At 42.4% G+C, this 26,394-nt stretch overlaps 1 protein-coding gene across 1 annotated transcript in view; it reads left to right on the plus strand.

Annotated features, from left to right (window-relative positions):
• INTS4 (integrator complex subunit 4) overlaps positions 1-26,394 on the plus strand; it is a 33,860-nt gene that overhangs the window by 1,884 nt on the left and 5,582 nt on the right. Inside the window, exons 3-19 of the mRNA XM_083816477.1 lie at positions 1,716-1,833; positions 2,657-2,763; positions 3,313-3,498; positions 4,615-4,665; positions 5,723-5,811; positions 6,077-6,197; positions 6,750-6,821; positions 7,671-7,845; positions 10,582-10,787; positions 12,724-12,866; positions 13,929-14,044; positions 15,302-15,435; positions 16,206-16,363; positions 19,140-19,233; positions 21,469-21,549; positions 23,442-23,572; positions 24,525-24,584. Of these exons, the coding sequence (XP_083672603.1) occupies positions 1,716-1,833; positions 2,657-2,763; positions 3,313-3,498; positions 4,615-4,665; positions 5,723-5,811; positions 6,077-6,197; positions 6,750-6,821; positions 7,671-7,845; positions 10,582-10,787; positions 12,724-12,866; positions 13,929-14,044; positions 15,302-15,435; positions 16,206-16,363; positions 19,140-19,233; positions 21,469-21,549; positions 23,442-23,572; positions 24,525-24,584 (2,042 nt within the window). The remainder of the gene's footprint in view (positions 1-1,715; positions 1,834-2,656; positions 2,764-3,312; positions 3,499-4,614; positions 4,666-5,722; positions 5,812-6,076; positions 6,198-6,749; positions 6,822-7,670; positions 7,846-10,581; positions 10,788-12,723; positions 12,867-13,928; positions 14,045-15,301; positions 15,436-16,205; positions 16,364-19,139; positions 19,234-21,468; positions 21,550-23,441; positions 23,573-24,524; positions 24,585-26,394) is intronic.

Genomic DNA, 26,394 nt, shown 5'->3' on the forward strand with positions numbered 1-26,394 from the left:
ACTGAACTGGCCTTTCAGAAACTTAACCCTGAAAGTGGGAACTGCGGTGGAGGCGGTTGTGTGATGATGTATTTTGTTTGTAGTGTCATTGTTTTATTTAAGGTCGTGCTGCAGCCTCTTGCTCCTTTATAATGCAGTAGGCCAACAGGACTTCTGTGGATTGTTCCCTGAAATGGGTCAGAAAAACAACCTGCCTTTTTTTTCCCCTCCATTTCCACCTCACGGTTCCTGTGGCCGTGCTGACGGTTGAATCAACGTAGCTGAGCAGGTGGCGTGCTGCGATGGTGGGGCACAGAATGAGCTGGCCTTGCTGTCAGTGGTGGCGTGCCGTTAAATAGTGCCCGAGGAGATCCCAGAAGTCTCTTCCTGACTCTTGAGCGTGGCTGGGATGAGGGGTTAGAGGCACAGTAACTTACTGGTGTTCTGCTCGTTAAGATGGTGATCGGACCTTTAATATAAAGGAAAAGTTTCTCGTTCCCTGCTCGCAAACCATTAGAAAGAAGGAGAAAAGACCTGCTTATAGCCTGGTGGTGATAACATTGCAGAGATGCACGAGGCATTTAAGAGTGCCTTTGTAAGGTCCTTTTGAAATTGTTGATTTCAGCTGTATTTGCAGAGGGGATTGTCCTTTTATTAGAGGTGGGTGTAAATGGCAGATGTTACCCTGCAGAAATCTGTGCATCCTAACACTAACGAACTTAGTCCAGCGAGAGGAACTGCTGTCCAAGCCCAAGTTTCCAGTTCTAAAGAGAGAAAATGCTTCTGGGCTCAGTTTAGAAAGAGGTTGCTCCCACAGGTGTAGCATTTGTCAAGGGAGTATGGCACGTAAGTAAGGAGTAAGTCTCTCCTAAACGCTGCTGAAAGATGTAATAGTAATTGTAATATTACTCCACCTGTCGGAAGATATAATAGTCCTACCTGTAATGTTGCTGCACCTCTGTGTTCAGCGTTGTACGCTAGCTTGGTTTAAAATCCAAACTTGTTTTTGTCTTTGTATTCTACGTTGGTTCACATTGACAGTGTGAATTTCCTTCCTCTTAGGACTAGAAGTGTTGGGTGCACAAGTCTGTAGAACGTTCAGATTAATAACTCTTGGAAATACACGAGCTTTTAAAAAGAATTTTAATACTTGGTGAAGCTTATGTAATCATCACCTGTGACAGCTTTTGTTGTTGCTTAAACGAACAAATGTATGCAGCTAACGTGATGCTTTTATATTATTATTTTACCTTGCTGTGTTTTCTTTTTCTTAATTGTCAGATTGGCATGATTCCTCCCCACCGTTAAGAGAAACGCTACTTTCCACAAGCCCACAGACTGTGATGCTTAGCAGAGGTCAAGAGAGCACCAGGATCAGTTCATCTTCTAAAATTCTCATCTTTATTTATTAAAAACTTAAAAGATATGAACATTATCGACAATGAATTTTCCAGGATCTTGAAAACCTAATTATTTAAACTTTAAATTTTCAAACAGTCGTTAAGGCAATTTTGAGGAATTATAAATAAAAGGATTATTTCGAAATGTCCTGGAAGCTGCCACAGAAACATTCCCGTGTGGTTAATTTCCTGTGAGGGGTGCTGTAAAAGCAGACAGGAGGAAGTAGCCTGACAGTAAAATTCAGCCCCTTGTGCTGAATTGTAGATGGGTCCTGCCTCTGTGTAATGTTTTTTGCTCTCCAAACTGAAAAAAATGATGTCTGTTGTTCCTTCCAGGAGAACGATGCCTCCGTGAGACTGAAGATTGCTTCCTTGCTGGGTTTGCTATCGAAGACTGCAGGATTCTCCCCGGACTGCATCGTGGATGATGCCATTAACACACTTCAAAATGAGAGTAAGTCACACTTTGCAGATGGCGCTTGAGGTCAGGGCAGAATCGTGTGGCATTTAAGCGTTTAGGCCAGTGCCAAGTCCTTTGCATACACACGTGCATCTGAAATCTGTGACTAGTAATTATTGCTCAGAGTGTTTATTTTCTGAAGTGGCAGACAGCTCACTAGTCTGAGGGGAAGAAAACGTTTCCTCACAAGTGTCTGCCCTATATTTTTATTTTTATTTTTATTTTTATTTTTATTTTTATTTTTATTTTTATTTTTATTTTTATTTTTATTTTTATTTTTATTTTTATTTTTATTTTTATTTTTATTTTTATTTTTATTTTTATTTTTATTTTTATTTTTATTTTTATTTTTATTTTTATTTTTATTTTTATTTATTTTTATATTCGCTGTTTATATGCACGTTACTCGATGCAGTTTAATTTAATTGTAATGTCATTTAGTGGCAGTCCGGGTGCACAGTAGGCTCAGCTGTTGAGTGAGCAGTGAAGGTTCACAGGATGTAGCCAGGAGGTCGAGGGAAGAGATTATTACCCTTTACTCAGCACTAGTTGGATTTTACCTGAAATACTCCAACTTTTGGGCTCCTGGTGCCAGATAAATGCTGGTAAGTTTGGTTGAGTTCAGCAGAGGGTGACCAGGGTGACTGGAGGCTGTTTTACACGGTGTGCGAGGAGAAGCCAAGGCAACGGGGCTTATTTTTGGCCCTAAAAGGAGAAGGCTTTGGGAGGACCTTCAGACCTGAGTGATTCTGTGGTTCTGGGGCTGGCGAGGAGCTCAGCAGAGAGGCAGGTAACTTTTCACTCTTTTCTTTTGCAGAGTCTCATCAGGTCCTTGCTCAGCTGCTGGACACCCTGCTGGTGATCGGCACAAAGCTCACAGAGAACCCATCTGTCAGGATGAGGCTGGTAGAGGTAGCCTGTAAGGTAAGGCAGCTGCCCTGAGGACGCAGCTCCGTAGCAAAGCTCTGCTCTTGCGTATTCATTTTGGGATTCAATCTGTTTTGGGAGAGAGCTTGAAAGTATTTCAATTTAAATCAGTGACTTGAAGCTGAACGTGGTGTGAGCACACCACTGACTCCAGGTAGCAAGACTGTAAATGGCACTGGTGTTTGTGAGGCATCTTTGCAGCTTTTTAAGATATTTTTCTCTTATGTTTTATAAGCAAGTCGGTGTTTCGTAGATGATATTTAGAAACTCAGCTAAGAATATTGCCTGATAAATAGCTTAATTTATTAATAGAAAGGATTAAAAAGCATAAAATATTTAAGCAAATGCGTTTATAATCTTTTTAAATTTTCATCACTGCCAGGGGAAAAAATATGTCCTCACTGCTTAACTTATTTTCATTTTTTCATCAAACTGCTAAAATACTAAAATTTCTTCACTGCTAGAAATCCTACTGTGAGTAGTTCTTTTTGAAGGGATAAAAGAAGGATACAAATCCAATTATATCTATTCTCTTGTATTTCGTAGCATCTGACAGATTCTTCCCATGGTGTAAGAAATAAGTGTCTTCAGTTAATTGGCTGTCTTGGACCGGTGGAGAAAGGTGTTGCAAAAGAAGCTGAAAGCCAGGCTGCCAAAGATGTCCAGAAGATAATAGGAGATCATTTTAACGACCAGGACCCTCGTGTTAGGACGGCAGCTATAAAAGCCATGGTATGTATTGCTAATACAGTGGAAGAAATCGTTTGGGGTTTCATACGGGAGATCTTTCAGAAATTTTTAGCAGCAGAAATACAAGCAATGACCGTGCAACGGAGAATTTTGGTTGATGTGAGTTGCTTGCGAGTACATGGGTATAGAGAACTTTCTCTGTTACCCTTAAAGTTTATAACAATATCCCATCTAACCTGATGGTGAACAAGGGCATTTGAATTATTGTTATTAAACTCTGAAGAAAGAAGCAAGGTGCATTATTTGAGGGGTCACACTTCACTTGCATCTGTCCAGGATCTCCCTCTGCTGGAGGTTGCACTCGTCCTTCATTTTCATTCAATTTTGACTTTTTTCATATGACTTCTTAAACCTGTTTAGTGACTTCTCTAATGACATTTGAACCAAATCCATAGTAAAATGTATAACCTTAAATTTAATAATTACAGCACAAAGTCAGCTGCTTTGCTTTAGTTTGAAGATCCTGAATGGATTCAGGGTCACCCTACCTCTTGTAGGGTTTTTGATCACGGTTTTCGTTGCTACTGTGTTTTTTATCATTTTATTTCTGTATTTTACACTGTGTCACCAACATGTTGTATTTTGAAGTGAATACAGAAAAGCAACTGTTTCCTTTGTTGTTGACTGTTTTCAATACTGCTGTTCTTGTTTGTCAGATTTATTGTATTACTTTGTTCCAAATGGAGACAAACAAGGTTTAGTATGATAGTTTTTTGTTGTTCGTCTGGTTGGGTAGTTGAAGATTTATAGGGCATGAAAATTCACTGGCAATGCTACTTTTGGGTCCATGTTTCAGGTAGTGGATGAAACTGAATAACACTAAGCAATTGTTTGAAGTTTGGGAGACTGAACAGACAGTATATTTATATAAACGGTATTTTCCTAAGCAATCAAAGTATAAGTGGTTGTGACATTTAGAAGTTTATACTGAAGTCAAGATTTGTATTTAAAATACTTGTCGGGACCAAGATCATGAAATATCTTAATTATAGCAGCAACCAACAAATACAAGCAACTAATTTTACTCAAAGTAGGAAGAGTGATGACAAATGACACTTAAAACTATAGTTATTTCTCTTTCTTTTTCTTCCCCTGCAGCTTCAGCTTCACGAAAGAGGATTAAAATTACAGCAGGCTATTTACGGTCAGGTAAAACCTCGTATTCATTTGTATTTATTTTATAGTTGTTTGTCCATCTTGCTTTTTTAGATTCTATGACAGTGTGCTTTGAGAGGTGAAAGTCAATGAACAGAGGTGGGGTATTTCACATGCAGATTGCCTGTATTCTTTGTTGCCCTATGGCAGTGGAAATAAACTGTTTTGCATCTTTTTGATCTCAAATGCACTAAATTATGTGCGTTGATTGGAATATACTGTTTACTGGGGGGAGATAACCATAGGAAGAGCAAGGTATTGCATAATTACTGCTGTCATCTTGCCATCTCGAAGTGTTAAACCCTTGCATATTGGAGAATACATGTAATGCCTGGGCTTGTTACAGAATCACAGAGTGGTTTGGGGTGGAAGGGACCTTAAAGCCCACCCAGTTCCACTCCCCCTGCCATGGGCAGGGACACCTCCCACCAGACCAGGTTGCTCAAAGCCTCATCCAGCCTGACCTGGAACGCCTCCAGGGATGGGGCACCCGCAGCTTCTCTGGGCAGCCTGTGCCAGTGCCTCACCACCCTCTGAGGGAATAATTTCTCCCTTACATCTAATCTAAACTGATGCTCTTTTAGTTTAAAGCCCTTACTCTTTGTCCTGTCCGACACACCCTTGTAAAATGTCTCTCCCCATTTTTTTTATAAGCCCCTTTAAACGTTGGAAGGCTGCAATAAGCTCCCCCCAGAGCCTTCTCTTCTCCAGGCTAAACAACCCCGGCTCTTTCAGCCTTTCTTTGCTCCAGCTCTCTGATCATCTTCGTGGCCTCCTGTGGGCCTGCTCGTGTTATTTCAGTAGGGTTGCAGAGCTCAGTCCTAGGAAAGATTCATACTGTGTGCTTCCCACACAGTGCAGGCATATCTGGAGCACACTGCGTGTGCCTAACAGACTTTATTAGGACTTCCCTACCTGATCAAACTTGGAAATATGGGGGATGAGAAGAGAAGACTGATTTTATCCTCATTTATAATCTGTCTGGACTGATTTATGGTGAGGGTCATAAATCTGTGGGAAACGGTATATTGGGTTGCAAATCTTCTTTCAGGCCTGCAAGCTGTTGGCAGACGATTATGAGCAAGTGCGCAGTGCTGCAGTTCAGCTAATTTGGGTCCTCAGTCAACTTTATCCTGAAAGGTACGTGCTGTGTACAAAGTGACTCAAAATGGAGGCACGGTAATATCCTAATCTTGGCAGTTTTGTGCCAGGAAGTGTCAGGAGCAGCTGTTAAAAATTGATGCGTTCAAAATGCTGACACCTGATGAGAAGGCACTGATCCAGATGACGTTTTGCTTCCTGATATTTATTGTACGTCCACGGGAATTCAGTTCAGTTGTTTTTTGTTTTATGTCACGCTGCGTGACATCGGATCAGCAAGCTGAGTTAAGTTTCTCTATTCTAGCATTGTCCCAATTCCTTCGTCTAACGAAGAAATTCGCTTGGTTGATGATGCATTTGGAAAAATCTGTCATATGGTTAGCGATGGCTCCTGGGTTGTTAGAGTGCAAGCTGCGAAATTACTGGTAAGGTGCATTCTTTTCTTCTCTATGCGAAAGTAGTTCTTGTTATCTTACTTTTCTTTTTCCATCTACTTGAAAAGAAATGGGAGGAAATTCAATAACAGCTTAGATAAATTCATACCAAAATTATGAGAAGGAAAAAAGAGAGGCTGAGTGCTTGGTGTTGAGTTTGTTTCTTCTCAGCTGAGCTCTGCAATGATTCTTTCCTTGAGGTTAGACAGCTGGGTATCCAATAAAAAAGCAAGTACTTGGAATAATTTCCCCTTCTACTTCCCCAGCACATGCAAACAACTGAACTCAAGAAAGACCAGATTAAATTCAGTGGGAAAATAAGCTGTTCTGCTCGTGTTAAGCAAACTCTTCTGGACTCTGACATGCAGCAGTGTCAAGCACTGGATAAAACTGTTAGAAAGAAAAGAAACAATTCGACCCTGTGTTGGGATGTATCAGGAAATTGTATGGTGAAATTGAGAAGAATTACTTTCTTTTGATATACTTTTTTTACTTACTCCCTTTCTTACTCCCTTTTGATATTTTTTTTTTCCTGTCCTTTAGGGTTCCATGCAACAAGTCAGCTCCCATTTCTTGGAGCAGACCCTTGACAAGAAGCTCATGTCGGATTTGAGGGTATGTAAATGCTTGCGTGTGTTTTTTTTTTCCACTGTGCACTAAAATCGCACAACACCTGTTAACGTTGAGCGTGTTTGTTTTGTGTGTCCTTGCCTCGGGGCCGCTGAGAGTTAATTGATGACGGCAGGTTTTCTTTTAGATTGAAGTCAGCGAAGCAATTGCCAGTTTTAGATTTCATTAGCTGAGCCGCGTCATACACAGCTCTAGGCTATTCAGGTTTCGCAGATGAGAGGTAAACACTTGTGTTCTTCTGACAGCCGTTTGGCTAAAAGCTCCGTTTTGTACAGAAAGATTGCATCCTGAGTTTGCATCCTGAGTTTGCAGGCTTACGGCAGCATCCTGCAAGATCTGACTGGTAGTCAGAGACATTTCAAGAGCGATGAGCATCTGGAGACTGGAACCTTTGAGCCCTATGAGCAAAAAAAAACACTTTTCAGTAAAATTTCTTCCTTAAGTAACTTGCTCAAGGTATTGTGTTCCGTTTCTCTTGCCTACAAGACAATAATGAAGCCAGAGCTGTGGTATCATCTGTTTTTGTAGGCTGGATATTGGATACTTGACTAGACGGGCCTTTGCTCTAACACAGTTTGGTGAAGATAAGTATTTAAGAATGTGTTAATTAGAATATATTAATTATTATCCTTTCCCAGCATCAGAAGTACAAAGAATTACTGGCAATTAGAAATATTTGTAGAGGAGAAGGTATTAATAGCTTTTCTCAGCATTTGCATGACTATGTCAGTGTCTAAACCCCAAGATACATCTGTTTTTGAATTAAAAAACAATATTTTGTTGAGTCATCTTTAAAGTTTACCGTGGTTGTAACTGAAAAACTTGTTTGGACAGAGGAAGCGCACTGCGCATGAACGAGCCAAAGAACTTTACAGCTCTGGGGAGTTTTCAAGTGGCAGAAAATGGGGAGATGATGCTCCCAAAGAGGAAATCGATACAGGTGCTGTAAACTTGATCGAATCAGGAGCCTGTGGAGCCTTTGTTCATGGCCTGGAAGATGAGATGTATGGTAAGTGTCAACTTACGCAGGGACCGAGTTGCATAGGACATACAGGCTAATAATTCTAATGTATTAATTTATGAACGAAAAGATCACCTGGCTGGCATGTGTCTCCGTGCGTGAGGTTTTTTGTTTATTTTTTTTAACTAATTGCAGACTTCAAGGTATTGGATTTTTATTCCATTGGGATCCAGCAGTTGTTTCAAAGATATTAGTGGTGCACAGTATTTGGGGTAGAAATATTGAACTGAGTAGCCAAAAACAAACAGTTCCCTATAAACAGTAAAGTTTTAGTAAAATATCTGGGAAGAAGTGATTACTTATGCTATTCAGAAACCCACTTTTTTTTTGGTGACTTAAATTTAACAGTTGAATGTGTTCTAAACTGGCAACGTAAGTTTACGTTGTTTGAAAATGGTGTTTTTCTCTGGAAGAAGGAAAATCAGATTTGCTGGGAGGCTTATAGAACTTGGTATTTAAATCAAGGCACTGCAAGAAACCTCGTCCAGGGAGTCCAGTAAGAACTCCTTGTCAACATTGCAGCTTCCGTCCTCGCAAAGGTCAGAACTAGCGGAGAAAAGCCTTCATATTCCTCGAAATATTTCAGAATCCTGCAGTTCCGATGAACAGAAGTTCTCTTCTAATTTCTAACTGAAGTTTGTCCATGGCCAACTTATACTTTGTTCTTAGGCAGTGGTAGGTTTTGGATTAAATTGTTGCTGCTTCTCTCAGGGACTGGCTTTCTTAATGAATTAATCGACAAATTTAATTTTGCAAGGGGCTAAGCCAGTCTAAGTTCCTTTTGGTCAACACTGGTGTAAAAAAAAAAAAAAAAAAAAAAAAAAGCTTTCGCCTTGGCCAGTTAGAATGAATACTCTTGAAAGTCGATGACTGGTTCTGGATGTTTTTGGGTGCTAGGATTTCAGGTGAGGTCTTGCTTATATCTTTAGCAATGTTATTTATAATTCTTTAATGGAAATACCTACGTTTTAAGATCATATTGATGTGTTCTGACATACCAGGGTCTCCCAGCCTTGCTGTGATGAACTGGAGGCCTTCATCTGGTCTGTCCTTTTAAAAAAGGATAAATTATGAGTATCAAATTGAAACATGGGCATTCTTGAGCTTTTAAACTTGGCTGTAGCATTGACTGTGCTGATGGCCTCAGGAAAGTCTGTGTGTTTTAGCCTTTCTAGCCCAGCTTTCCTGGGGATAAAGTGGAGATTTATATGATTTATATTTCAAAAGGCTGTTGAGAACGGCTGGTATTTGTACAAAACCATGAAAATGCTCAGCTCTGAACGTTATTCTGATTTTGATTTCTAACACCGCTGCAAGGATGAAACTAAATTAGAAAGCAGAAAAGCTCTAACAAAAATATCTCTAGTTTATTAATCCACGACTCCTGCAAATAAAAGCGTGCTTCCCTAATAGCTAAACTCTCCCTGAAGCTCAAAAATGCAACTTTTTTTCCGACTAACGATGAAAATTTTCCACTGTCTCAATCCATTGGTCTGTGAAACTCGTTCTCCAGTTTGCTGAGTATTGGGATTGCTGGTAAAATGGAGAGATGTGGACTATGCACAGGGCTCTGAGTAGTGTATGTGTCTTCTTCCACTGCAGCATTTTTAAATCCTGCTGAGCTATCTTCTTCCTGGCCCCCAGCACTGCTTAATTTCTTGAGTTCCATCTTTAACTTGAATCTAAATCAATGTGTCAGTTTATGAATGCAGTGTTGGCAAATGCGTGGTGGTGGTGGTTTTCCTTCCAACACCGTGGCCTTAATGACCACGGAGACTCGTAGCCGTGACAAAGGCTTTGTCACAGAAGAAGCAGAGGTCTTGCTGCGTTTGCGTTTTTCTGCTCAATCAGAATAATCGGGAATCAAGAATGTGCTTTAAGAACAATAGGCCTGAAAGCTACACGCAAGTTTAAGTAAATGCTTTCAAGACGAGCTAATTTGAATGAAAAATAGAAGTGTGCTTAAAACAATAATGTTTGCAAGACATCAGATTAATCTTCATTTTTATGATGCCAGCACATAAATGTTATGGAAGTTAGCAAGAATGGCTGTAGGGAAGAGAAGCTCGTCTCCGCATAAGCTTGTTATATTTGGTTACCCTTAAAATTTTCTGTTCTACAGCATAAATATATTCTGAATACTTGTGGTTTTTTTTTCTTCTGCTTAAATTGAGTCATTTTAATAATTAGGTGGCTTTTTCTTTTTTTCCTTTCTTTTGAGGAAGTCGTGAAGCAGAGGAATTTCATTCTGTTTACTGTTGAAACACTGATCCTCTTGAGCTTTTCAGCAATTCGCAGAGTGCTACATGGCAAGCTAAAAACACAGTGAATGCTCTGAGCAATTAAAACGTCTGGAAGAATAAAGCAGGCGGAGTTTAATTATTGAAATTAGCTTGCTTAAGATACCAGGGTTATAGCTACACTTGCAAAACGTGCCATGAAATATTAATAGCTGGGCAGGAGACCTTCTTTCACCTGCAAGTCCCTGTGCAGGCACTTAAAGCAGCAGCACGAGCCGTAGTGGAGGTGAGGCTTTTGATTTGAAGGCTTTCCTGTGAAAAGGTCCCCAGTGTCATGGGTCCCTGCTCAGTCTCTGTCATCCTCAGTGTTTCCTTAGCAACTCCTGTCCTTAGCCCAGTCCTTGAACAATCCGAGGCCTGGTTGTTGCTCGCTGTATCCTTTTAAACAGCGCTAACGATTGAATCCTTCCCTTTCTCTTAACAGAGGTTCGCATTGCTGCGGTCGAGGCCCTCTGTATGCTGGCTCAGTCCTCGCCTTCGTTTGCGGAGAAATGTCTCGATTTTTTAGTTGACATGTTTAACGACGAGATCGAGGAGGTGAGGTTGCAGTCGATACACACGATGAGAAAAATCTCCAACAACATCACGCTCCGGGAAGACCAGCTGGATACTGTGTTAGCTGTTTTGGAGGTAAGAAGAACTTCTTAAGGAGGGGAAAAAACTGCTTTCCAGCTTTCTTTCAGGAGTTACAATAATTACATAATGCTGATCAACCCCTTCTGAGCTGAAACTGTATACCTTTTTTGTTTCCCTGCATCGTCTTTAAACACTCCAAAGACTCCTACTGTCCAGTAAAGACTCCTAGTAGCCTGTGATCTCCAGTACAACAGAATATATATTTTTTAATAGGCGATACTCAGATAAAAGCTCTCTGCCATTGATAACCGTGCTGCTGCATCATGTGGGTTCCCTTCTGCCTCGTTTTCTGGACCAGCACTTCACAGCACTTTGTAGAATACAGCTTAATCTTTGCATTTCTTTTGTTCAGCCACTTTCCCTACACCTTTGCTCACCAAACAGAGCCAGGGCACCCACCTGAGATCTTTCTCTACTCTGGCAGCTGACTGTTAGCATGCTTTGTGGATTAGTTTTGGCCTTTCCCAACCAGTGCTGTCCCAGTCAGTGCCCAGCTGCACGTGGTAGGGAGGTTTCTGCTTCTTTGGGGCAGTCTCCCAGCCTTGGGTGAGGATGAAAAGCCTTCATCTCTGTCTCTTTACCTGCTCTTCACTTGACCCTGTGCAGCAGTGGCTGCCTTCAGTACTTTATCTTCAGTATCCTCCTGGATAAAGTACCAAAATAAAGGTTTTGGAAAAAACAGCATTAACTTTGTTGCCTGAATTGTAGGGGCAGGGATAACTTCCATTTTCCTTCAGCTGCTTTTACTTGATCTGAGTAACTCTCAGCTGCCCCTTGCTTTTCTCATCAGACTTCGCATTCTGACTTTCATGGTGTTCTTGGTCTGATTTTCAGAGCTGTGTTCCTCTCTGTCCCTCTGTAGTCTTCTGCCTTGCTCGTCTCCATCCTGCTCTCCAAGTGGTCCGTGGAGCTCACCTGGTGTGTTTTATTTCCATGGTTATTTCATTACAGCCTTTAGAGTACATCATCTCTTCTAGTCATATCCTGCACCAAAATAAGGACCAGCTGAGCGCCCCCCTGAGCTTTCCTCCTTTGGTCATTTGTGTGTGTTAGCTGTCATTTAAGAGCCTTTACAACAGGACTGCTCTTCCTTCTTTTGTGTAAGACAGTGATGAATGTGCTGTTGATATTTAGCAAATTATAATTTAAGAAAAAAGAAAAGGGAAAAAAAAAGAATCCACCACTGAAATGCAGCCAGTTCTTGTATCCTGTCAAATTTGCGCGTTCTGTCCACCAATGCCACACAAATGCTGACAGCAAGGAAGTAGAATGTATTATGGAGCTGCAAGGTGTTTTTTGGCAGAAGGCGTGCAATTAATTATGCTGGAGTCCAGCCATGCTATTTCTAAAAATACTGCTTGAGGATTGCATGAGCTCCTCTCTACGATATCGCCTGAAACCCTCTGAAGGCTGGTGACTGGGGTAAAGGCTTGTGGAATCGGCCTTCAGCTGTTGCTAGGCTTCTCTGAAGAAGGTAAAACAATTTCCTGAGATAGGTGCCCAACAAAAATCTTTGAGTTCCCCAGCACGGTGAGTTTCTGTTAGTGACGTAGCGCCCTTAAGCACAGACACTTAAACCAAATGGTGGTTTCTGTTCTGTTTTGAGGTCAGTGGTGAAAAAGATTAAATTCGTTCCATTAAATGAAACACGAGCGTAGATGAGACCAGCAGCAGACTGCAGCAGTCGCCTGGTCTGTCAGTTCGTCTCTGTTTTAGCTATAATAATTAAACACATGCTGTTTTGCAGATGCCCCTAGTGCTAAGGAATAGTTCCAAGGAACACGAACTGCTAAATTTAAACTAAGTATATGCACAGGTATGCCCCTCCCTGAGCACTCAAAGGTGGTGATGTTTGTTGTTGTTGTGTTTTAGGATTTTTGTTTAGGATTTGTTTAGGAGGTTGTTTTAGGATTCTTGTTTCTTGTCTTAGGATTCGTCAAGGGACATCCGGGAAGCTCTGCATGAGCTGTTGTGTTGCACCAATGTCTCGACTAAAGAAGGCATCCATCTTGCGCTGGTGGAACTTCTGAAAAACCTGACGAAGTATCCCACAGACAGAGAATCCATATGGAAGTGAGTGTGTTCAGCGTCCTCGCGTGTCTCCTTAGTTTCCTACTTTCTTAAAAATTGAGGCGTTAGGCAAACGTTGAACTAGCCAAGAAGGTAACAGGTCTAAAATCCTGTTACTGGGTGAATCCTTGGAATGGCGGCTGTGCATACGTTGTATGTATTCACGACTGACATAGAGACTCCACGTTTTTCTTGCTTTTCAATACTTCTGGTGGGAATCCAGAAGTGACGACCATGCTGGGGAAAAAAAAACCTTTATTACAAGCAGTCCCAGCATTCCCAGGGTTTCCAGAAAAGGTGTTTTCACCCTCCAGATTAAAAGTTACCTCCTCTGTGCAATTAATGCTTTGTGCTACGTTGAATAGCAATATTCTCCAGCAGCTGACTAGATCAGTCGTGGCAAGTGGATTGGCTGCATGGCATTGTGCTGGTGGAGGGATTTCTTTCTGTCGGAGGAAAAATAATGAACGCTTGTGGGTTTTTTTGGTTGCTTAATGGAAGTGACAAAGGAAGGGATGCTTCAGCACACATGGCTCGAGATGGGATTCTTGGTTATTATTGGAAAAACTGTTTTTTGTCTGCTTTTTCTTCTAGTGTACTCCTATATTGCTTTTGGAGTTTAGTAGGGTTTGGTTTTGTTGTTTTTTTTTGGTTGGTTGTATTGTTTTGTTTGCTTAGTCTTTTACTTCCTCACTCTCCTAGCTTTTTCTGAAGAAAAAACACTTAATATTCATTATTTTGTTATCATTTAATATGAAAGTTTCTCTTAGGTTTTGTAGTTCCAGCTGTTAACTATCTCTTGGACAGTTTACTTATACTATTTTTATTTCTGCTTGTTTTTCCAAGCTGTCTTCTCAGTTTTCTTGGATTCTCTCAAGCTCTAATGCAAATCCTTAGCCTTGAAGAGACAAGGGTGCCGTGAGTTTGCACGTAGCCTTGAACAGGAGGATTTTTCTGGCTGCCTGACACCTCGAAGTGCCCCTACAATATAATAATAATAATGTTTTAAAATGCTGCGCTTTGCAATGTACATGTTTCCTAAGAAATATTTTAATCTGTTCACAGATGCTTGAAGTTCTTGGGCAGCCGGCATCCCACTTTGGTGCTTCCATTAGTCCCCGAGCTGCTGAGCACACATCCATTCTTTGACACTCCAGAACCGGACATGGATGACCCAGCCTGTATCTTTTTAACGAAACCAGATGATTTGTCTCACTGTAAAAGACTTCTTTGTGTTTTCCTGATGCTTGCATTTATTAAACCATTTCAGACTAGCAGACAATCCCGTGGCTATTTCTGAATCCCTTTGTCACTTTTATTACTCAGTTTTAATACTCAGCAAGTGATGGAATAACTTATCTGTAACCATCTTCATAAACACCAGTGTGGTATAGTTAGCCTATTTTAATGCTGTGATGAATGATCTGGTTATCAAACAATTTGTCAAGGTTTAGACTTTGTAGATGAGTCCTTTGATGTGAAAATACATGTTTAGCTTGCATTAATTTGGAAAATGCTTTAGCCGAGTGGTTTTCCATGCGACAAGTTGCTCCAGCCTGTGAAGCTAGTCCTTATTTTTCTCACAATTCAGAGGCCGTTAGCTAGCAGATTAAATATCTTGTGAGGATTGAAAAAGGGCAGGGATCGGGTAGAGAAAAAGTTAAATCCTTAATCAGACAGTTAAGTAATAATTTGAGTCAATTTGTCGTAGGAGTTGAGGTTCCAAGGAACTCTGAGGGGTGAAAAGCCCTTACTTACCTCCGTGTACCTTCCTGCTCTGAACCAAGGACTGTTATTTGAGAGAATGTTCCGGATGTAAACTGCCACCGAATTTTATGGAGAAATGTTCTGTGAAGAAAGACTTGGGAGCCAGAAACAACAAGGTAGACCTGGATGGTACTCGTCCAGTGAGTAAACTGTTAGTTAAAAACAAAGGGTGTTTTCATTCGAAGTGCTTAGCAGATTTGAACGAAGGTGGCTGAATAGCTTCAGCTGAAAACTTGGAAAGGATTTGGGGCAAAGAGGAGGAACTGGTTCGTCAGGTTGAAGCCTTTATGCTTGGCAGCTCACGGATACAGAAGGTTTTCAGGAGTTGAGAAACGGGTTCAGGTCCCTTTTGTGAACTCCCCCTTACTGAGCCTGTTCTGCATTTCTGATCCCTGGCTGCTATCCTTCGAGCTGCCTCGGAGCCATCCCTCGCTGGCAGTAACATCCTTTCTCCGATGTGCCCCGTCCCGTAGTGTTTGCTCTTTGTACTTCATTTCTCTCTGCTCTGACAGCTGCCTCTCTGGGTTTTGCTCGGCATTCTTTGCCTGTAAAGAACTTCCTAAACAGTCTTCAGCAAAGAAAGGGCTGTTGAGTTGTTTTTTAACTTGCCGTCCCCAAAGAGCTCTTCTGGTGGTTGTTGTTTATTTTTCTTCAACAATCCATTTCAATAGACATTGCTGTTCTGGTTCTGATTTTCAACGCCGCTAAGAGTTGCCCAACAATGCCAGCGCTGTTTTCGGATCACACATTCAGACACTATGCCTATCTTCGGGACAGTCTCTCTCATCTGGTCCCTCCGTTAAGAGTAAGTTGTATCACCAAGGTTTGTACTTCATTTTGGTTTGAATATTGTTGCTCTCTTCCATGTCTGCCAGCCTGTAATACTTTGATTCTGAAATATTTTTTTTCCCCACAACACCAAGCAAGTGAATATTGAAATATATGTTAAGAGAGCCAAATATTAAATTGCTGCAATATGGATTTTGTAATATTTTGGGGGAGAATAAAGTTATTGCTCTCAAGTGAGGACAGCACATGCTCTGCTGGTTAGAAAAGAATGCTAGGAGGCAGAATCCCAGGAGCTTTCTGTAAAGCTTCCCCTATGGGGAAGGGAAGCTCAGCCTTTGTAGGTCTTGCAACATTTGGCTTATATCCTACCTAAACAGTTTGTTCAGGGATGTGTTCCTTGCTACTTTGAAGCAAGCTTTTCCTGCATGGAAGTACAGGTGGGATTGAAGCTGGTCCTAAATCTTGTTACAGTTCATAAACTGGATTGCAGGTTGTGTGGTCTTGGACTTCCCCTGACTTCACTGCCTCATAGTTAACAGCGGAGGAAGACGTTTCCCTCAAAGGCATGTTGATGTTTAATCTGAAGATCTCGAGCTACAAACGGATTATGAAACAGAGAGCGTTAACTAGCAATTTACAGACTCGAAAGCCTTGGTATAAATTTTGAATCAGAGAAATAAATTGGAGCTCACAGTTGGTAGCTGTTAAATAATGCAGCAGCATTTCGCAGTGCCGTTACTTGTGTTGGACTTCTCTTTACACGCACGTGTTTTTCTTTGTGCTTAGCTGCCGGGTAGAAAGCTGGTGTCCTCCCCTGTCTCTCCCAGCATTACACCACACGAAGATCCTTCCCAGCAGTTCTTGCACCAGAGCCTGGAGAGGGTTTACAACCTCCAGCACCTCGACCCGCAGGGCATACAGGAGCTGCTGGAATTTACCATTCGGTAAGGCTGCAAGCTGTCCTGCTTATCAGAAGATGAGTTAGAATCAGCAGCTTCTCTGAAGTAGCTGCTTTGTTTCTGAATGTCAACGTTTTACTTTGCCCTGTGGCATTTAGCCTGAGCCTCCTTCTCGAGAGCACTTTGGCCAAACAGAATTCGTGGGATGTTTAAAATAAAACCGATGATCTTGGCTCTGCTGCACTGAAAAATCAGTGAGAGTTTTAGGTGGACATCTTTTCAGGGTATGGTAAGAGTTGGATAAGGGTACTACATCTTGGACCGTTCATTTATGATAATTTTATTTTTTTATTTTTATTTTATACTTTGTTTTTATGGATGACAGCATAGTGTGTCATTCTTAGCTCTCTGTCCCTGTATGTGCCTCACTTTAATGAGATTATTTGTGATGTATGTGCACAGCGTGTTTTTTTAGTTTGCTTGTGGGGTTTTTCCCTTCGGTCTTCCAATTTCCAGTTCTATGGGAGAGGACCTGCTTCTGTTGCTCTGTTGGGATCTTATCACCAGTCCCCCTTATAAAGGACTTTGTCATTCATCAGTTTGAAATTCAGAGCGATTTTTTTTCTGGAAGAGACAGCGTTGTTGCATGCTGCTCTCTGTCTGTATAGATAAGGTTACAGTGTGGCTTCTGAACGTGGGTTTTATGCTGCCTTTCCCATTTCATCTCGGGACTGATTTGCACAAACAAAGCACTCGAAAAGGATCCTTTCAGTGTGATTTGGCTGCTTGGAAAGAGGACAAAAGTCTTATTTTTGAGAGTTAGAAAAACAGTCTAACGTGCTCTGTTTGGATTACGGAATTCCAAAAAGCTTTTTTTCCCCAAAAAAAAATCTGCCTTTTCTGTATGTGTAGCTGTAAATTGCTTTCACACCCACCTGCAGTGGAGAATAAACAGCGTGCTCCTCGCTGAAAACCTGTCTGTGAAAGCTTCTCCTCAGCTGTTTTGAAGCTGCAACGCGCAGCCTAAAACGCGGTCTCGGAGCATTTAGTGCAGTAAATGCTTTGAGCAGGTTATCTCTTGGCAAGGCATCCGAAATCTCAGCGGCACAATGAAACGCTGGGAGCCTCAGAGGCTGTGAATGGTTTCCATTTTGAGTCTAACAGTCGGGTCTGAGATGGCTGCACGCGTAGCTGATGTGCAGCAAAGGACGGTAATGTTTGGGAGCTGGTGGAAATCATTTGCTTGGCTTTTTTTCTACAGGGATATCACCACCTAGGAGCTGTGCTAAACCGACTATTGTTTTTTTTCCCCACCCTTAAGAGAAGGGAGGATTTAGGACGAAAACAAAAAGGTGCTGAAGGTTATTTTGCAGAGGGGAAGATTTTTTTGCTGCACTGACGATTTTGTTGCTGGGAAGAGGGGGATAGGAGAAACAGACAGCAGTGATCCTGTGGTGGAACGCGGCTCCCTCCTTATTGTCATCGGGGGAAGTAATGCAGACCTCATGGAGCTGGTGGCTGCTGGTGACTTGCATTTCTAACCACGCTCAAGCCTGACGCTCTACCCCCAGGCTTTGCAGCTGAGACTGCGCAGGCTTGTTAGTAATTTGGTCTTTGTGGTTTAGTTTCTCCATCTGTACAACAGGATTTTTTTTTTTTGTCTCATAGGGACGTTGAAATCTGTTTAAGATTTCTAAGAAAATAGAATTAGTGGTGGTGGGAACCACACAGGACCGGAAAACGGAGTCTCTGAGTAGCTTGTAGCTGAAGGATGCCGTCCTGCTCCATGTTAGTTCTCTCTTACCCCCTGGAAAAGGTGGAATCGAGTCACTGTGTGGGGCTGTCCCTGCGTTTAGGGAAGGCACAACCCCTCTGCTTGGGAAAGGTTTTCTTTTGGTGGCAGATCCAGAGAATCTCATGGATGTGGGGATGTGGTGCCAGCTGACACGCTTCAGGGTGTAGCAGAGCTGAAATTTCAGAATTGCATCGCATGTACAAAGATAAATATTCACCGAAAGAAAAGGGTTACATGAAGGGGGAAAAAACAACACATTTTTTGGTAATATAGTAAAAAATACGAAAGCAGAGTGACAATTTTAGCACACCTTTGGATCAAAGCAAAATGCAGAGAACAAAGATGTTAAATCCACGTTATCCAACTTATTTTTGGTTCTGTAACAAAAAATTAGTTTTGTTTTCTTAATGCATGTTTCAAAACATCCCTAAGAGCGGAGAACAGAAGCCTTTTCATGTTCCATTAACCATCGATTTTTTTTTCCGTCAGGATAAAAGTTACTTACAGAGCTGTTTGGTTTACAACAAATAATTGTACCAGACCGCACACAACAGTCAGTTGGGCAAATATCAGTACATCAGATTTGAGTTTGTTTTAAAAAGGCAGCTATATTTCAGAGCTGCCTGGTTACACGAGCCCAACATGTTCCAAACAACCTTTCCCAGCCAACAGGAGTAGTTAGATTTCCCAGCGGCGTAACGCAAATGGGTCATTAGCTGCTGTAGAAAGCTGGAGCGTTTGAAGTTAAATCTGGAACTGCGCTGCCGGATGGTTCCCATCGGGCCGCGGAGTAATGCGGGCTGACAGACTTACTGCTGCCACTGTCAGCCTCCAGGAAAAACGGAGATGCCAAGTCCCAAGGTGCAAACTGGTTTGTGGTGCGTGTTTTCCTACTGCTTCTGCTGCCCGTTCTCAGGGTAAGAGAAAACAAGATGCAGGAATAGCTGGCTGCTGCATTCCGTGTGCATTTACATTAGCCTCCTGCTGTCTCAACGCTTTTATTTTCTTCTTTTTCTCTTGCTTCAGTGATCTTCAGAGGCTTGGGGAGCTGCAGTCCGAACTGGCAGGGATGGCAGACTTCACCGCGACTTACCTTCAGTGTCAGCTGCTCCTCATCAAGGTTTGACTTCAGCTGGCTTTCCTGGGCTGCTCTTCAAAATGCCCCCAATTTACGGCAGTGGTGAACTTCATGAATTTCGATTTTAGTGCTGAAAACTGATCTATGATGAAAACTCGTACTCGGTGGATTTCTGATATCCCTGCTTCCCTTCTGTGGCAAATAATTTAGGTGGTAACTTTGCAAATGACACGCCATTGCAGCTCTCTGCTGTTGCACGTACAACTTTTGTTGGTTCGTATGCATTTTGCCAGCGAAGAGCTTGTTTTCTAACAGAAATCACAGTGGGCACAACCACTCTGCAGCCTTTTACGTTAAGAGAGTTAGCTTTTCTCCGCTAGCGACCACTGGAATGCTTTTTGCTAAACTGCTGCTGAAAGTGGAGTTTTTCTAGACTCTTTTGTAGACAGCTTTTTTGGCACCAATGCCAAAGGAATTCTTGAGGCTTGAATGAGCAAAATATCAGTCGTGCTTGACCGTGCTGAAATGATCTATCCATTTGGTATTAGCAGATGAAGTGGTTGTTTTGACACCACGGCAGCAACCCTTTTTGAAGTCAGCTTGCTATAAACAGGAACTCCGTTTCTGGCTTTGCTTCTCAAGCTTTAAGCTGACAGCAGTGTGTGTGAGTTCCTTTAAGCCTTCAAACATAACCTGTACATGTGGAAAGACCGCAAACAAGTTTCCAGAAGGGATGCAGTAAGAGCTTTTGTTACGTAAAACCAAGAAGGAATTTCAGTGTCTTCTCTAAATACGTAGCTGCTGCTTGGAATACAGCAGCCCTCAGCTCCTTGGAATACGTTTATAACCCAAAGAAGACGTTGCAGATGAGTGGTGTTACAATTCCCTTCATAGCTAATCAAGGCCAGGCCGGTTGGGGCTCTGGGCAGGCTGATCTCGTGGAACATGTCCCTGCCCGTGGCAGGGGGTTGGAACTAGGTGATCTTTAAGGTCGCTTCCAACCCAAACCATTCTGTGTAATTCCGAGCTCTTCCCAAAGCAGAATGTGCAGAGGACCAGCAATTGGAAATGGCCTTAGTGCCTTTCTCCAGGGGCTGACTGGAGTGAGCCGACCTGCGTAGCTAAGGGAAGGTGATGGTCTGTATTTCTGGCACAGACCAGCGCTCTGTCTGGAAGAAGCGGGTAAACACTGCCCAAGCCATTCGCTCCTTGAGCTGCAGAAGAAACAGTCAGTGTCTCAGTGATGGAGAGGAGTAAGCAATGTGGCTGAAATTAAAACTAACTTGTAATATCATGCAATTAGGCATTTTGATATGTCAGAGAGAACCCTAATGTCAGAGCAGCCCTTTTCAGTAGATTTCTTTCCAATTGTGTCTTTCCCCACCAGAACAGAAACTGCTGGAGGGGGGAAAAAAGCATTTTCATTTCCCAGCCCCTCAAATGCCCAAAACTCCCAGACTCTGAAAGGCTCTACGTGCCCTGCCCTTTAAGGGAATCCCATTTTTTTAAATGGGTTTCTGGGGCCAGCCTAGGTGAAAGATACAGTGTGTAGGTTCTTGAGCTTTGGCTACAGCCACTTTTATGTGTACTTGTATCTGAGGTCAGGCAGCTTTAAAAAAAAAAAAAAGCAGAGAGATAAATCATCCACTAAAACCTTCTTAATTGTTTTTTAACATAAACCAAAAAGCAAATAGGGTTTCTATAGTGCCAATACCAGTAGCTGTGTTACGCTCAGTAACTCCGGGATCTTTTTGGGCAAATGGGAGGTGGAAACTGTCAACAGTAAGGCTCAGAAATATGACTGCGTGGGTGTGTTTCTGGGGACAGTTATTGTTTCCACTTTTTGCCTGCAATCTGAGAATGCCCAGCTCTTAGTCTCAAGGAGGTGATAATGCAGTGGGTTATTGTTTCTCTAATAAGCGGCTGCATTCTGCATAAAGTTCTCCTTAAAAAGTACTGAGGAGTTTGCAGCTTAGCCAGCCTCTCATTCACAGCGTTGTTAATATTATTCTCAACTCCAGTTTCTTATTTTATAGCTCTGTAGGTGTCTGGGTGCGCTTACATGGAAGTACGTATTTTGGAGGCTTCAGTTCCCTGTATCGTGCTTAGAAGCAAAAAGAAACCTTTGCCCTGCTCTTTCAAACAACCTGTTGGTGTATAGCCAAGAAACAGGGCACGTTCCCTGTTCCCTGGCCTGTTTCATCTAGCACAGGGTTGTAATGCTTAGACTAAACTGGATATTTATTTATGATCTATTTTCGTGGTTTCCTTCTGTAGGCCTTGCAGGAGAAGCTGTGGAACGTGGCAGCCCCTCTGTACCTGAAACAGAACGCGTTAGCGTCTGCTGCAGCCAAACAGGTGAGGTTGAAGCAGCTAGGGCTGTCCTCAGATCCAGGGATCCAGGTCTGGAGGCAGGTCCTCAGATCCAGGCTTCCTTGGCCATGCAACGATAACGCGTTTCTGACCTTCTGCCGTAGTCTGTGCAAGTAAATCTTAGCTCCCCAAAGCGGAGCAGTTTCTGTCATCTTCAAAAGATCAAACCAGGTGGCGATTGAGGGAGATTTATGACCACTGGAAAAAGGCAAACATCACACACGTCTTCCTGAATAGTAAGAAAGACTGGAGAACCGTGGGCTGCTCGGTCTCCGGGGAAGGCTATGGTGCAGATCCTCTTAGAAGCCATTTCTGAACAAATGAATGTAATTGGGAACAGCCAGAATGCATTTCCCAAGGGTGGACTATGCCTGACCAACTTTATTGCCCTCTCTATGATGAGGGCACTGGTGCTGTGGACGTGGGGAGAACAGTGGATGCTGTACAGCCTGACTTTGCCAAACCCTTTGACAGAGCCTCCCTCGTTTCCTTTTCCTCAAAACGGCAAAATTCTGGCTGATAAATGGGTGATGCTGTGGGTGGAAAATTGGCTGGACCGCCTGGCTCAAAGTGGAGAGGTGGGATGAGAGGGACTTCATCGTGTTCAGCACGGGAATCCTGGCGTGTAACAAGCTGAATTAAGGAAGGGCAATTGCGTCCTGAGCATGAGTGTAGCCAGCAGGTCTGGGAAGCGATCCTCCTCCGCTTGGTGTGGAGGGGTGTCGTGCTTCGGGCTCCCCACTGCAAGGAAGGTGCTGACGAGGTGGCGTGAGGGGAGCAGAGGGGCCGGAGCACGTTCCTTGCGAGGAGAGGCTGAGGGAATTGGGCTCGGTCAGCGGGAAGAACAAAAGGCTTCAGGATTGACTGACTGCTGACCACTGCCTCATCCAAGGGTATGGATCAGGCAGAGACAGGCTCTTCTGAGCTGTGCTGCTCCAGGACAAGAAATATTGGGCTGGAGTTGGCATATGAGAAGTTACAAGGTGGAAAACATTGCCATGAGTGTGGTTTAATATTACAACAGGTTTCCCAGAGAGATGAGGGGGAATCTCCGTCTCTGGAAGTGTTCGCAGAACACATGGCCCTGAGTAATTGGATCTAATTAGATGCGCTCTGAGCAGGCGACTGGGCTCTGTGACCTCCAGGAGTCCCACCCAACCTAAATTATTAGTATTTTGTGACGTTTGACGATCTGATCCTGGAAAAAAACAAAACAAAACAAAAAATAAAGCTAAGTTCTTCTATCTTAAGGGACAAAATAAGCTATTAAATAATCCGGAAACAAATCTAAGGTAAAAGCAAGTTCATGGATCTGCTGGGAAGTTAGGCTGACATTCTGAGTCTCCAGTTAATTAAAATGTATTAAGAGGCAGCTACTGCTGTGCATCAAAACCTCCTGCGCTGTTGACAGTTGTCCCCAGGGACAAGTAGAAACAAAAGCCGATCAGCTTCTTAAATCTTCTCTAATTGAACTGTCGTTCTTGGGTGCCCTTCTTAGTAGCGTGTGGACCCCCAGGGAAGCTTTTCCTATTGTGATTGTGAATGTAGATCACTTCCCGTCAGTGCAAGGTGAGGGAATCTTATTAAATAACTTGTAAGTTGTTGCTTCTGTACAGTTTTACTGAGCTCAGTGGTATTAATTCCAGCACTTCTCTTGTCTACTTAAGCCCATCTATTCAGCAGATACAGTACTGTAATAAGTAAAACTCTGCGATGCGCTAAGCTTTTAACTGTCTAAAATAACCCAGAAGGACACTTATTTTGGATTCATATGTTGCTGAGCATGAGGGAGAAGTACCAGAATCTTGGGATCACGCCTGGGCAACAAAAATTTAACAGTCTGCTGCCTTGTTACCCCCCTGGTGTCCGTCTGACAGATCTTGGAAGAAACTTACAAGATGGAGTTCATGTACAGCGGTGTGGAAAGCAAGCAAGTGGTCATTATTCACCACATGAGACTGCAGGCGAAGGCGTTACAGCTCATAGTGACTGCGCGCACCGCTAGAGGGTAAGGACGGTGAAAAGACCTTCTCAGGGTTACCTGGAAGCTTTGTATCCTCAAACTTTGTTTCGCAGAGTGCCGAGGCTAAGTTATACGCACAAAACGTCGTGGCTTACCAATAACCAGTTGCAGAATGAAGAACCTTTTGTCTTTGGTGTAGCCATGTAACGACACGGTGCTAAATCAGATGACAAAATTATTAGGAAGACGTGTTTTGGAAGATGAACTCTCTCAGTTACAAACATAAAGGAACATAAATAGGTTAAAAATCATTACGTAGGTTAAAAACATTGTCGAGAGTGTCTTAGAATTGAAACTTGGGGCATATTTAAATAAGGAAAAATCACATATTGAAGAATGCAAATAGCCACACTGCTTTGAGCTTAAATCATCATAAAAGAATTGTCTTTTTGACTGATTTACAGCCAACACTTGTGGGACAGACCAAATTCATAGCTTAGATAACAGAAGAGGCTCTACGCGGTTCATTTTGGCTGCCCACGTGAAAAAAGTTACGTTTGGGTTTAAGTGGCTCTAGAATTAGAACTTCATCTGGTAGAATTAGAGGAAGATGGTTTAAATCCTTTTTTTCCTTATTTTGTTTTGAATCTGTTGCTATCAATTTACTGTGTTGCCATAGAGGTCCGTGATATATTTGCCTCTTAACCTCTTTTATAGGTGGAAAGTTAATATTTTCTAGCCATGGGCTTGGGAACTTAGTGTCTTACACAAACACAAAGGATTTTTTGTGGAGGGGGCTGTGGATGTGGGCAGGAAAATGGCAGCTGATGTTTTTTTCTTTCTCCTGTGGATAATATGTTTCTGGCCTCAGAATTGTCTTTAAAATCTTACAGTTTTAAGGGGCTTGAACTGGATTTCAAAACACCTAAATGCTAATGACCATAGAGCCAGTTTTCTTTATTCAAAAATAAAGTGAGGAATGTTATCTTCGTTACAGAGTAGAACCCCTTTTTGGGATGTGTGAGAAGTTCCTGCAGGAAGTAGATTCCTTTCAGAGGTGAGAAACTCCATTGCTTCTTCACTTTGTATTTTAAAACTGAAGTCGATGCAAAATGTTCTTAACGCTGGTGACAATTCTTCCGTATGTAACTTGGTCTAGAATGTGCCAAACTTGTCTTTCGTAAGTATGTAAAACTAAAATAAGATGAAATAGATTCATAGCCATATAATGGGGAAATTCTCCCCTGAATATAGGATACTTGTTTACCCTTTTGCTCACTGAAACTGCCTGTCAGGCTCTGAAAGAGGCTGTGTTACAAAATCTCCACCTCTTCAGCAGGATGCTAGGACTAGCAGTTCTGTACTGAAGGCCCTTTCAGATCTCATTGTTCGGAGTTCGTGTGGGATTTTTCTGTAGCTGGAGCAGTTTTCGCATCTTTGCAAAGCATTTGGGGGTGCTTTGTGATCCCCTCATTCACTTCACAGCTTGTGCATTTGCTTGATGATTGCCATCAAATTACCTGGAACCACGGAAGCTCATTATCATCGGGGAATATTCCGTCCATTTTTGATCTCTTCGCATCTCCCTTCCCCTGTTGCCCTCCTACATTAGGGCCTGCTGTCATGAGGTAATGATAAAGCAAGAAGTAAACTCCATTCTAAACACCGAATCAGGAGTATGACAAAAGGGGAATTTCTCTTTTCCTCATGCCAAATTTCCAACTGCTAAGTTAGGAAGTGAACAATCTACGTGCTCAACATGGGGATCATCTTGCCCAGGTGCAGACATTTGCATTGTGGACCACTGCTTATTTGTTTTTTGCTCTTTTTTTGCACTGTAAAGATTGGTGTTTACTCATCTTACCCTCCTTTGGAGGTCTAAAATGGGTCAGATTAGTGATGCACGGGTTTTTCCTTGGAGTCAGAAGGGAATTAGCTAGACCAGAGACAGGTATCCAGAGTTGACCAAGCAGGATTCCATCTCTAGTTCTTAATTAAATTCCTGCTTACTCATTGTTTATGTTTGACAATTGTCTGACAGAAGGGAGTTGGACCTATTCCATCACGATTAGCTTATTTGGTAGCCAGTGTACACAACTCTTCGCTTCCTTCCTATCGTTTCCTCACGCTAGATCTTGGGATCAGCAAAACTGAATCACTTTTTCTTAGGAATGCAACTCCTACAGGCAGTGACGAATTCCACAAAAGGCAGTCTGAATAGTAACAGATCTTGTCAGTTAGCTGTAAGGTCACCTAGAAAATGCCTGTACTTGTAAAAAACCCCGTGTCTAGGTTGTGCAGCCTCAGCCTGCCAGATTTGAGCTGCATCACATGACAGAGTAGCTGAAATTTGCTGTCTGCGTAGTGGTAGTCATAGGAGAGAGCACATATTCCTGCTTAGCTCTCTTTGCATGTACAAAGGAGAGTGTGATTATTTTTTTTTCTCCATCCTTGCCAAGCCATGAGCTGGTGATAGAGGCTTCCGTTTAGGGATTTTGAACTCCTGTCGAGCATCACCGGGATCTTGAAGAAAATCTCACTTCCAGGGCATTAGGGCCTGATGCTGATTTTTGTACAAGTCCAGAATTCCTGCCCAGGCTTAGCTGTAGGTGAAAATACAGCACAGCGCAGGACTTCTCAAGCAGAGAGGAGAGCCCCTTGATCAAGAGGCTGTTCACCTACAGAAACAGTGCCTTTTATTTTATATTTTCACCAAATCGCACAAAGCGTTTACTAGGCTTACAAAATAATCCTGCTAAATGTGGCAGGAATGTTGCTGACAGTAACAAATAAGCCCCCAGGGAGTCAGTTTAACAAAGCCTTTTCTGCATGTGGGGATGTATGGTGGCAGACCAATTTTGCTTCTA

This window comes from Anser anser (assembly GCF_964211835.1).
Source record: "Anser anser genome assembly, chromosome: 1".
Classification (NCBI taxonomy): Eukaryota; Metazoa; Chordata; class Aves; order Anseriformes; family Anatidae; genus Anser; species Anser anser.